Genomic DNA, 12,906 nt, shown 5'->3' on the forward strand with positions numbered 1-12,906 from the left:
TACTGACCGGCCTGCCATCACTCTGGGCTCCCCAGATCACTGCATTTTCCACTCTCTACCACCACCCCCCCCCACAGCTCCAGCTCTCCTCCAACCCTACAGTCCTCCTTCCCATCCCATCCTCCATGCACACAGCTGCTAAATAAATCCAGGCACATCATCATTCTTGGATTATTTTTTTTTAAAGTTCCGTGATTAAGGGGTTAAGGCAGGTCAAATTCTGCAGCCTGTTTAAACGCACATCTCCAGCCCCTCCTGCCAAGGACTTCCCCCTCCTGACTAATCTTGGCACAAGCTGACATGTGCACACTCCGAGGGGAGGGAAGGAAGGCTAAGCAGCACCACTGCCAGCCCGTGGGTCACAGATGAAGGAGAAAGAGAGTCAGCATTCTGCCCGCAAGAGACTTAACACTACACATGACAGATGGGGCTTGTCGGCCGCTGTGACCGCTCAGCCACCTTACTATGGACAGTGCACTCGCAGACAGCCTATTAAACACACAGAGCAAGCTGAGACACTCGCCTCCTCCCCCATGGCTGGCTCCAGAGCCCATGCTAGCACTCCAAAGGAGTGAAACGTCTACATGACTGCAGTGAACCAGAGCATCGTGACCCAATTTTATTTGCTCATTAGGAGATTCTGTACTGTCCACGTGCTCTGCGTCATGCCTAATTCACCCATTGCCATGGCACCTGGGGGCCGGGGAAGCTGCTGTCAATACGTTGGTGGTGCTGATGATCAGGCTGTCATGCCAGAGGATGGATAGAATCCCAAGGCTCATGCTATTTTTTTTTAAACACCCCCAGAAGCATTATGTGCTAAATCCAGTCCTCTCTGCAGAGACACACTAAAGCCACCAGGCAACGCAGCTGTGAAAGACTTTTCGCTCAGCTTCCTAGCATGTTAACGACAACCCACTCGCTACAACAAGCAGCTACGGTCTGATGAGATCCCCTACCCCAGCCAAGGCTGCGTGGAGAGTAGGTGACCCTCAGCACAGGGACCAGAACAAGCACAGAATTGCCTGTGCAAATAACCTCGGTCCCCTAAATGCATTCTGAATGGAGATGCCGCCTCCTCTGGCTCAGGGGAAAGAAGCTGCTGCTTTCCTGCCAGCCTGCTTTTGGCCTGCATGGCTATCTGGAGGCAGTCTCATCGTGCCAAGGGTCAGCTGGAAAGAAACTGCTTGCATCACAACTCAACGTGGGCGGACCAATGCATCGCTCACACCAGGCTCTAAGGGGGACCACAATAGCCATTCGGAAAGATTTTCGAAGACACAAATTCTCATTGACCGTCAATGGGAGTGAGACACCAAAGTGATACTGATGCACCCATTGTCTTTAATACAAAGGCATGGTCCTGTGGAAACTACAGGGCCCAGTAAGCACTGCCACTCTGAGCACTGCATGCTGGGAGCTGTAGTCTCCAGGGTCTGACTCACTGCATTGAAGATGAGGGGGGCTGCAATCTGATCCATTGTACACAAGGCAGAGGCAGCCCTCGGGCTCCCAGCAGGTTGTCAGGCTGGCCCTCCACAGGGCAAACTTTGCCTGGTTCTGACACCCATCCCACAGCTGTACCTTTCTGTGAAGCTCTGTCAGTATGTCTGGGCGTGGGAGGGAGGTAAATGGCTGGGGAAGGAGGCGCATAGGGTACACCCTGAAACACCAGGGCTACACCCTGTACAGATTAAGGGCTGAACCACCCAGCAAAGGCGCAGACCCCAAAGGCCTACACACTGCATGTGAATGTGTGCGTAACATTCCAGCCAGGGGCTGCAGGCAGTTTGCTGCTGGATTTAATAACCTGCTGTACCAGAGAAGAGCTTCCATCTAGTACAGGCCATCTGTAACACAGGCTCTTTTTCCTCCCTTCAGCTGGTTTCTTCATAACTCGTCATTGCCGACTTCAGTTCCACTCCCCAGGATGCAGACAGAGACTGTTTCTGGCATGAATGACGGGATGTTCTGTTAGCTATTCCTTGCCAGCTGCATTATTTGTGCTCTACTAGTACTATGCCTGGAGGCCTAGTAAGGCTTGCAGTGGGTCACTGGGCAGCTGTAGTCCTGGGGGAAGGTGCCCTAGCAGTTATTGGGAAGGCCACGCACTAGAGGGAAGAAGGCTGGAACAATGCAGCAGCAAGGCCTTACTCAGAGCAGAGCACAATGTAATCTACAGCCCAAGGACTTTTACATTCCAACAGCACTGACACCTCATTCTCCCAGTCCTGATTAATTCTCTTGTCATACCCCCAACCCCAGAACAGTCGCTCTCCCCATCACATTGGCCACCTCACCGTGGATTCAGGTGGACCACTTGCAATGGACATGGCTTCCAGAAGTCTGTTTCCCCCAAGTACAGCAAATAAGCTTCCATTTGAGATGAGATCATAGAATCATAGATTATTAGGGTCGGAAGGGACCTCAGTAGATCATCTAGTCCAACCCCCTGCTCAAAGCAGGACCAATCCCCAAATCCCTAGATGGCCCCCTCAAGGATTGAGCTCACAACCCTGGGTTTAGCAGGCCAATGCTCAAACCACTGAGCTATCCCTCCTCCCCAAAGAGATGAATACAGCTCTGACAGAGCCCTTCTATCCCACTCCATGAGCTGCCCAGGGACTCAGGGGCGGGGAAAAATCACTACCTTTTAACTGTTCTTCTGTTGGCTTCTGAACCATCTTGTTAACCAAGATCTGACTTTCCATTCTGTAGGAGCGTAGGTGGTGTCAGAGCAAATCACGCTCAAATCCAGCATCCTGCCTCCTGCAGCAGCCCATACCTGATGCTTCAAAGCAAAGCAAAAACAACAACCCAACAATCCAAGAAGCTTCCTGCCTGACCCCTGCTGTGATCAGCTGTCACCTCAAAGCCCAGGATTTGGTCACCCTTACCCTTGGCTGCTGGGACACACTGCAGTGGGAGTGCAGGGGTTAACACTGCCAGTTTCTCAGAGGGGCAGAAGTCCCCCAGCACTCCGCAGTTGCAATATTGGCTCTCTCATTTCCCCAGCCCCTAGCATGACCCCTGGGGAATCTTCCTACCTTTGCCTTTCTTGAAGTGGCTGAGCCGTGCCTGGGAGCTCAGCAGGTTCCCCCTTCCTGCTGCCAGCATATTAATTCCATAGTTACTTCTGGGAGGCAGCTGTGCACGATGCCTCTCGGCAGCCCCAGAGCTCCTTGGGGTGATCTGCCCTGAAACGCTGGCCCACACTTCCACCCCAAACCTGTTTCCTTTCAGGCAGCAGAGGAGTTTGCAGTGAAGCTGATAGAGCTGTTCAGGGGAGACTCAACGGAGCTCTCTTTTTACAGTGCTTGCTCTGCCCCCAACCGCCAATCCCCTCTCCCTTCCCTACCCCCCAAGGACTTTTGTCCAGGCATCAACGAGGAGAAATGCATCCAGAATGCTCCAAACCCATTTCCAGACCTCTCCCCTAGGGGCTACAGCAAGCAGTTCCAGTGGCATGGGGGACCCACCAGCTGCCAGAGCAGCCTTCACACACACAAGACTGCTTCCTTGGCAACCAGCCCACAGCCCTGGGATCATGAGGACAGGACCGTGGACCTGAGTGTATTCACAGCAAAACGCTAACCTGCTTCTGTAAAGCAAAACCATCAAGGCCCTTGCAGACTGGGAGACAGCCACAGATCTGTATGCACATGCACCTGGGGAGTATCAGAATGCTCAGATATCACAACGATGGGTGCAGCAAGAACCTAGAGGAAGTGGCAAGGCCACTGGTCTCTTGCTATGCCAATGGTGAGCATCTTGACATTAACGCTATTTAAAACACAGGCCAGCTGTGCTTTCTCTGCTGCACTATAGCACAGCTCTGTGCTGCCACAGCCCAGGCAAAGGGTCTCAGTATTTGCATTCGAAATCCAATCCACGGCTCTAAATGCAGCCATTAGATTTCGCACTGGGCTGGCCCTTGCCATGCAAGTTCTGAGTCCACATGCAGATTCCTGGGGAGGGCCACAGGAAAGAAAAGTTATAAAACCCTTCCATTGCCCTGGAAAGAGGATACGGAGCCTTTCACTTCTAGGTCCTGGCTTGGAATCCAGCCCAGGTTGGTAGGGCCCGAACTCCATTACCACTGGAGGGCTGATAAGTGACCTGCATGTGGCTCAGGCCAGGCCCCAGTGAACAAGCATCCGCCCTCCCAGAATTCACCCCATCATCAATAGCGAAGCCAGGGCCTGCATGGGCCTGAGACACCAGACTCCCTTTTTGTCCCAGGCTAATTGCAAGAGCAGCACAAGGGGGAAGCTTGTCCTGGTGGTGCTACTGCTGCTACCTGTTTGTGGGCAAACTGAGCGCATCAGTCTTCAGAGCTACCACGCCACCCCTAGTCTCCAGCACTAAGGTGCACATGCATGGACTCCACAACCTGCCCCTCCCCACAAGTAAGTCCTCTGAGCTCTCCACAGCTCCAGAGCAACGTGTTCAAAATAGCAACAATGTAAACAACCGAGAGAGAGGCTTTGCACACCAGTGCCCAGGTCAAGCTGCCTGTGTGCTAAACATACAGGTGCTACTGAAAGGCTGGGGATGTCTCAGGAGCAGCTGGGGGGTCACGAGGAAGCCAGGATATCACCCCGAGCACCATGTGTTTCAGAGAGACCTGGCACACAGAGAGTTACAACCCAGCATTCCCAGGCAGACGGTATCCGTGGCAACGAGCAACAGTCTTACTCCACCAAGTCCCAGCTGAAGTTCAACATCATGGTGACTCCCAGAGGGAATAACAGCGAAGCGCACAGAGCTAAGCCAGACATGCCCACCTCAGTGCTACCATAGCACCCGCTGCTGGGGGTCCCAGTATTGGCATTACAGAGGGATCCCAGTCAGATGACAGCCCAGAGGGAAGCAGAGAAGAAGGGGAGACCAGGGGAACCCTGGACCCATGTCTAGCATGAGCAGGAAGTGCACCCCGAGACACACAGGCCAGGTCTATACCATTACGGTTTGGGAGACAGGGTCTCTCTTCCCTGCTCCACACATGGAAACAAGCAGCATAATCTGCTGCAACTCAGACACATCATGAGTCAAACCAGAGCCAGGTCTTCTCTAGCCGCACCTTAGCCGGGGGCCTCTTTGAGCCCAGTCTGAGAGACCTGGAAGCAGTTTGCCAATTCCAGAATCCCCATGCGCAGAAGCCAGTTTTGGCTGGCTGGCGCTGCACAGAAGTTGCTCCACTCATATCCAGACACTCTGGGAATACACCCCTGACATCCCTAACTGAACCTCCCATCTCAGAGCACGGTCCCTGGTTTGTACCGTTCAAATTAAATGGCTCAGAGAACGAGATGAGAAGAGGGGAGTTTAGAGGGTAAAGAGCAGAGGGGAAATAATAAAAAAGTTTCTGGTAGATCTAACCCTGCTCGGTGTATAATTGAGGTGAGGGAGCTCTCAAAAACATGAGCCACCCAGCAGGCAGTTGTGGCCTCTGGGAATGAGGTAGTCAGCTCTGTTTGAGTTGGGCCAGAATTAACTGGGCTGCTAGAGAGACTGAGGGATCCTCAGAACTCCATACAAAAATTCCCCTACAAAAACACCGGTTAGAGCCAAATTTCCCATATAAACTTATTTACACAAGACCTGGAGAAACTGTCCCAAACTAGCGATCGTATCATTTTTACCTACACAGAGACACAGCCCAAGGTCTGAGCAAACAGGCTGGAAGCCAGGAAACTCATAAGACTGACGCAGACTCTGCCACTAACTCCTTACCGTGACTTTGAGCAAGTCACTTCCCCTCTCTGCCTCAAATATAAAGTGTGAATAGTGTGACCAGCCAATCCTCCCAGCGCCCTTTCGGGGTAAAGCCATTTACATCTGTAAAGTTCAAGCCCCCAAGCCTCTACCTTGGATGACATGTGCAGGAGCAGCCCACCTGCTTCGATAATGACAAATATCAGTTCTGCTAATCTCCCTAAATAAAACCACCCGGTAACCCTGTGCATGGAGATGTGCTGGGACACCAGAGGATAGGAGGGGACCAGAGATTTGGCTGCCTTCCCCCGGTTAATATGCAGAACACAACTGAGATCAATGATCAGCTAATGGCACCATGTGCAAATTAAGAAATCAGGAGAGTTTACAGCCATCCTTCCCCACTTGTTAATACTCCCAATGGCCTTGTAGGCACGCTGGGCAGCCACGGCCAAAGCATGGAGCCTGCAGAATCCCACCCAGGAGAGCCAATTGTCCAATGCTAGCCAGGCCGCTGTGGCTGCTCCAGATTTGGTGATGGCCATGCTGATCTCTGCAGGACTGGAGAGAACCCCGAAGCAGCTTGTGGCTCTAGGTGGCAGCATTGCCCAGGCCACTGCTGGCAGGAGCAGAGGTCGCTGGCTCTCAGCCAGCTACCAACAGCTAAGCCAGCTCCTTGCCGAGCAGACAGCATGATCACTGGCCATAAGGAGGGATGGTGTTGTCTAGTGGACAAAGTGCAGGAGTGCTCCTGTATTTTAATCCTGGCTTTAGCAGAACCAGTCTGTGAACAAATCACTTTCTCCCACCACCCCCACTCCCGTGCCTCAGTTTCCCCATCTGTAAAATGGGAAGAATACCACCTCCCTTGCGAGGGTGCTCTGACGACTAATGTCTTTTGAGCCAAAAATTCAGCAGAAGTCATGCTCCACTCCCTACAGTGATTGGGGCCCAGCAATATTTAATTTAATAAAAGCCTTTTTTAAATGTATTTGATGCTGCAGCAGAATTTTGAGAATTTCAACAGTGCTGGAAAAGTCAAGAGACTGTGCTGCAGAATTCAGCTCCAGCTTTTTACAGAGACCATGGGGCTATGGGCTGGAACAAAACTGTCTGCAGTCAAGAAAACCAGAAAAACCCAGATTCAGCTGGGAGTTGTCTCACTACAACCTTCCTCAAAAGAGGAAGATTGGCAACACAGGTGACAAAAAAAATTTCAGTGTTAAATTAAATGCATTTTCACAGCAAATTCCATCCAAACTGCTTCACGAGGTGTCTACACACAGGAGCCACTGGTAAACCATTAAAATGCAGTCATCTCTGGGGTATAACACAGCAGCTATTTAACAGCGCATGGCAACACAACAGATGAGTACAGAAGGTACCATATCAGTCTGCAATTACAGGGGGGAATTCAGAGAGGCAGAATGCAATTACTCAAGATTGAACTGGGCAAGAATTTTTTTTTACCGCTCTTTGCTTGTGAAAAATGCCATGAGAATTCATGACAAGCAACCACAACCTCTTTCAAGTCTCACTGCAAAGACAGCCCAGAGCCCTCTAACGCCAACCCTAGTTCAATACTGATGGAACAGTGCACTCTAACGAGACACTAACACCAGCACCTAAATCTGGGGTGGGCAAACTTTTTGGCTTGAGGGCCACATCGGGATTCCAAAACTGTATGGAGGGCCAGGTAGGGAAGGCTGTGACTCCCCAAACAGCCAGGCCTCCGCCCCCCTCCCACTTCCCATCCCCTTACTGCTCCCCACAGAACCCCCGACCCATCCAAGTCCCCCTCCCCCCCTTGTCCTCTGACTGCCCCCTCCTGGGACCTCCCGCCCCTAACCATCCCCGCAGGCCCTATGCCCATCCAACCTCCCCTGCTCCCTGTCCCCGGACTGCCCTGACCCCTATCCACAACCCCGCCCCGACAGGTCCCCCGGGACTCCCACGGCTATCCAACCCTGCCGTTCCCCGTCCCCTGACGGCCCCCTCCCTGAACTTCCACCCCATCCGACCACCCCCTGCTCCCCATCCCCTGACTGCTCCCCAGAATCCCCTGCCCCTTAGCCAACCCCTCGCTCCCTGTCCCCTGCCCCCTTACCATGCTGCTCAGAGCGGCAGGACTAGCAGCCACACTGCCATGCAGGAGCTTGCAGCCCCGCCATCCAGAGCGTTGGCAGCATGGTGAGCTGAGGCTGCGGGGAAAGGGGGTGGGGACAGCAGGGGAGGGGCTGGGGGCTAGCCTCCAGATGTGGCCCGCGGACCGTAATTTGCTCACCTCTGACCTAAATGGTCCATAGAAAGCTCTCATCCAAGGACTGACTCAGCCTGACTCCATTTAGCTGCAAAGATGTGATGAAATCACAAGCAAAGGCGACTCCAGGCTAATCAGAGATTTCAACAACAGAACAATAACCTCAAAACCCAGGGGTTCCCACTCTATAGAAGGCACTTAGGTAGCTCCCAGCACCACAGCACCTCACTAGCTTTAGTAGGGTGACCAGACAGCAAACATGAAAAATCAGGAAAGGGGTGGGGGAGGGGGTAATAGGAGCCTATATAAGAAAAAGACTGAAAAATCAGGACTGTCCTATAAAAATAGGGACATCTGGTCACCCTAACCTTTAGCAATACACAGCCTCACAACTCCCAGGGAGGCAGGGCAGTGCTGTTATCCCCTCTCCATGATGGGGAACTGAGGCCCAGAGAGGCTAACTGATTTGTCCGTCACACAGGAAATTTACGCAGAGCAGAGCCTTCTCCCACATTCTAAGCCAGTGCCCTAACCACTGGGCACCCCTTTCTTTCCCCCAGATCCTTCCGTCCTGAACATAAGAGCTACCAAATGCCAAACATGAGGCCTACCCAGTCTGCAGTATCTTCAAACACATTGCCTGCCTCATTCCAGGCTATAAACCCCTAAAGAGGGAAGGCACCTTTTCCTCCCTCCCCACCACGCTGCAAGTCTCTGCTCCCCCCCACACTCTACTCACAACCACCACCTACCAAGCCATTTTCTTTGAGTAAACAGATCAGTGTTCATTCAGAATACGCAAGCTGGCTAGAGTCCTTTGCTCTGCACTGGACTACACAGACCAATGCATTATTAGCTCAGAAGCTGGCTGTGCCCAGGCAGGAAATCAGCAGGCAAAGTCAAGTCAATCCTAGAACTTCACTCCAGTCTCAGATTGACTGTGCAGTACTGTACTTCCTTCCTGCTCTGCTGGGCTCCAGGGGACAGGACATTCAAAGGCAAGAGCCGACGCCGTCTGCTCGGATTTGTTTTATTTATTTATTTTTTTCAGAAGCGCGTACTCATCCACCCTGCTCTGGATACAGATTACTTGTCTTTGCTTAATATTGTTGTTCCACAGGCCTCGAGCTGGGAACTGTGGGTACTTTGATGTATGGTGTGAAAGACTGTCTAATTTCATTGGGCTCTGGAACTGCTGCCTAAAAGCAAATTCTTCCCACATAAGAACTCTTTGGTGAATCACAACTGGAAATCATCCTGCCTACTAGAGCCACAGTCTACTTTGGGGGGGGGGGGGGGGGAGATTATTTCTGTACTCCCGCTCTAGTGGGAAACACACAGCTCTCATATAGCTCCCCTAACAAGACACCGGCTTTATCTGCTCGGAAACCAGTTGTTCCTCCTCTTGAGCACCACATCCATCACACCTTTTCCACCATGGAGGCTGACCAGTTAGGAAACTTACATCCATGCTCCAGTATCCCACAATGCACCATCTCACCACACAGGTTCTCAAGTCCTCCAAAATCCGAACCAAATGCTGCACTGAATTAGATCAGTCAGATCTTCTGCAAGAGTAGCACACATTGCCTTTTGGTATCACGCAGGCCCACGAGCAGCTCCCTGGCTCAGCCCTGCAGACCCTGGCTCCTGCCTCTCCAGCGTATGCTGCTCAGACATTTCAGCCAGAGGAGGAACAGTTGTTTGTGCCATTGTTTCTCTCCCCGGTGGGAGGTTTGGAAATTCAGTTTCAGAACCCTGATGTGCAGTACAGATGAGAATAGGGTGACCAGATGTCCCAGTTTTATAGGGACAGTCCTGATTTTTGGGTCTTTTTCTTATATAGGCTCCTATTAACCCCCACCCCCACCCCGTCCCGTTTTTTCACATTTGCTGTCTGGCCACCCTAGATGAGAAGCAAGCATTTAAACTGGGAGGAGAACAACTGTTGCACAGACATAGAAGGTACACACTTGAGATCTACACTCGTTAACAAGGGGCCAGTCCCAGAGGCTGGTGGCACAGCTAGAATGGCACAAACTACATGACATGGCCTTTTTAAAGCCCCCTGGAGTATTGCTGGGAATCTGGTCACATGACTGAGAGCAAATGTAACAACTGATTAAATTACACAGTTGCCGGTTTTACAGGAAACCCAAGGCAGAGCTGCGAAGGAGCACAGCATGAAATTGTTTGCCCCAGGGTCTCCCCGTGTCTGTGCCAGCAAGACCCAGATGCCATGAAGCAGGGCAAAAAAAACTCACTGGGATTTACAGCAGTGGGCAAAAGACTGGTACACGACATACACAAACACTGTCATCACAGCAAATGCTTTCAGAGTGAAGCCATAACAGCTCAGAGACGCTTGGCAGCAAGCTGCTACTCCTACAGGCTCTATACAGACTCAGGCAGGTACAGTCACCCTACAAGCCGAGAAGCTATAAAAAGCAAGCATTAACCAGAGGCTCAAATATTATTAGCGCAAAACAGAGCAGCCTTTATAGCCAAGCCCCCCCGGGCAGCACACTGTTAGATGCTTTCAACATACCTCTCAACCTGCAAGAGACTAAATATAGGACACCAGCCACCTAATAGGAGGAAAAATCTTAATTGCGAGCAGCTCGCAGGGAGAAAAAGATAGTGGGACGTATAGTGCTTCAGCTGCAGTTTGATCTGCAGATCTCACCGGAGAAGGGGGGATTAGTGTTCCCCTTGGAGGTAATTGTCTCTGAGGCCTGTTTGGTTTTTGGCATGTGATTTTTATTTTCCTCTTGTTATTTCTTGCCAAGGGCATTAGCATGAAAACACCATATCTCGCTCTTAGGAGTTCATAGACTCTTGCTGTTTATCCCCACCAACCTGGCATCATAACCCTCCATTTGTGATACTGTCATCACTTCTATAGCAACCAGTTGGGAGGTCACAAGAAAGAAGAGGGGCAATAAGCAGCAGGACCAGGGCCAATGCTTAAAGGAATCAAGAGTCCATTCTCATGAAGGCAGCTCTGCTTTTAAACGGAGCAGGGAAATTTGGGATAGACACGCAGGAGGTTTTCTTTGAGACATCAGCTGCTCTACAAAAGGACACAGCCTGGCCCTACTGATGTCAATAGGAATTTGACCCCAGATTTCAACTGGACCAAGATCTGGCCGCAGTAAAGCTGACCATGGCCAAGCAGGGCAGAAGGTAATTTAGCCCCAAAGTGTACTGTCCTGGGTTCAGGGCACAGCTGAGAGGTATGCGATCAGGCTTCTTTCCCTCTTTCTTACCTTCGTGCCCGGTGCTGTAAGTGCTGATGCTGCCGTGTTATAAGGGCACTTTCCCAAACAGGGCCACTGTGCCTACTCCTATACCAGCTCGCAACCGGGTGCCCCGGGTAGGGTGGGCTAGTGAAGCCATGGTCCGACTCCGTCTCTGCGGCCAGCGATGAAGCAGAGCTCCCCATGGTTCCCCCCTACCCAGATTACGCCAAGATTTATCCTAGGTTAGGTCCGAGCCAGTGGAAAGGGGCGAGGTGCTGCGGCATGGACTGGCGTAAAGATCCCAACACTGTAGAAAGGGAGGTCGGTTCTGATCAAAAGAAGGAAAAAAAAAAGGGAAAGGAAAAGAAGAGAAAGAAACAAGGTATGATATAGATCACCACCACTGGGGTTCCCAAAACCTGCTAATGAACTCTCTGAACAAGACAGTTCCAGAGTTTACCAGGGGATGGGGAGGTTTTGTTTTAACAGGCCAGTCCATCCCAGTCTGGAGGTGGGAGACACAGGGTGGTTTCACAGAGGCTTCCTCTGGTTAAACACCATAGACCCCTAGCTCCCTAACTTCAGGGGGCAGCTGTACCAGTTTACCAACCTAAGACCTTGGGTGTGATTGGCAATGCCTGTAGCCGCCTAGTCAACTGTTCCCAACCCACCAGGAAGCGCAGCTGGTGGAAGATGACCCAGCAGAGCCAAGCACAGAGGACTGTCATTAAGATAAAGGAGTCTAAGGATAAACTGTAGAGTCTCAATCACAATGCCTGAAGCACCAGCACTTGGGAACGACTAGCACAGAAGGGGTTTTCTGAAGGCCCCAAACTCTAAAAATCTGACGAGCCAATTAAGTCAACCCTGAAAAGTAGGACTTGTCTGTTTGTCTAGGGCAGTGGTTCTTAAACTTTTTTACTGGTGACCCCTTTCACATAGCAAGCCTCTGAGTGCAACTCTCCCTTATAAATATATTAAAATGTGTTTTTAATTTAACACCATTATAAATGCTGGAGGCAAAGCGGGGTTTGGGGTGGAGGCTGACAGCTTGCGAACCCCGCCCCCCATGTAATAGCCTCGTGACTCCCTGAGGGTCCTGACCCCCACAGTTTGAGAACCCCTGGTCTAGGTCAAGGAGGGTTTTGTTTGTTTTTTTTGTTTGTTTTTTAAAAGGAATAATGCTTCATTCTTTTTTTTCAGCATCATCCTAGTAAAAGGGATGACAGGCAGATTTTGTGCCTCGGCTGGTAAATTTTCCACAACCATTTTGCATATGGAATGAAATGTGAAACGTTTACACCCTTTCAGGCAGACTAGATTTCTAACAAACATTCAACAACAACAAAAAGGGAATCCCTTATTCTTTCTTGTTCTTCCAATTTTCACAATTTACTGCATCAAACTTCCACAAACCAGAAGTACAGGAACATTTACTTTCCTTTGATCTTCAAATACTATATTACTTACACACACACACACACACACACCCCTTTTCTTAAGGAAAAATAAAGATCTTACAGTCTGGATTTGTGTAAGAAGGAAAAGGATCAAGGGAACATTTATCAGAGTAAAAAAAAAAAGAAGAAGAAACAAGGAGGGGAAAAAATTTCACAGCAGAGCTTATTCAATTACCCACCAGGATTTGCAGAGACGAATGAATTGTAGGAAGACCTTCATGAAGAA

General features: G+C 50.8%; 1 protein-coding gene across 3 annotated transcripts in view; it reads right to left on the reverse strand.

The window, feature by feature from the left end:
• Nucleotides 1–12,906, reverse strand: part of CAPN15 (calpain 15) — a 108,808-nt gene that overhangs the window by 65,316 nt on the left and 30,586 nt on the right. Inside the window, exon 1 of one of the 3 annotated variants that reach the window (XM_039491191.1) lies at nucleotides 11,248–11,460. The exons of the other annotated variants lie outside the window; for them this stretch is intronic. Within the exon in view, the coding sequence (XP_039347125.1) occupies nucleotides 11,248–11,423 (176 nt within the window). The 5' untranslated portion in view covers nucleotides 11,424–11,460. Of the gene's footprint in view, nucleotides 1–11,247; nucleotides 11,461–12,906 lie in introns of those variants that run through there. 3 annotated transcript variants of the gene reach the window in all.

Source organism: Mauremys reevesii, linkage group 10, assembly GCF_016161935.1.
Source record: "Mauremys reevesii isolate NIE-2019 linkage group 10, ASM1616193v1, whole genome shotgun sequence".
Taxonomy (NCBI): domain Eukaryota; kingdom Metazoa; phylum Chordata; order Testudines; family Geoemydidae; genus Mauremys; species Mauremys reevesii.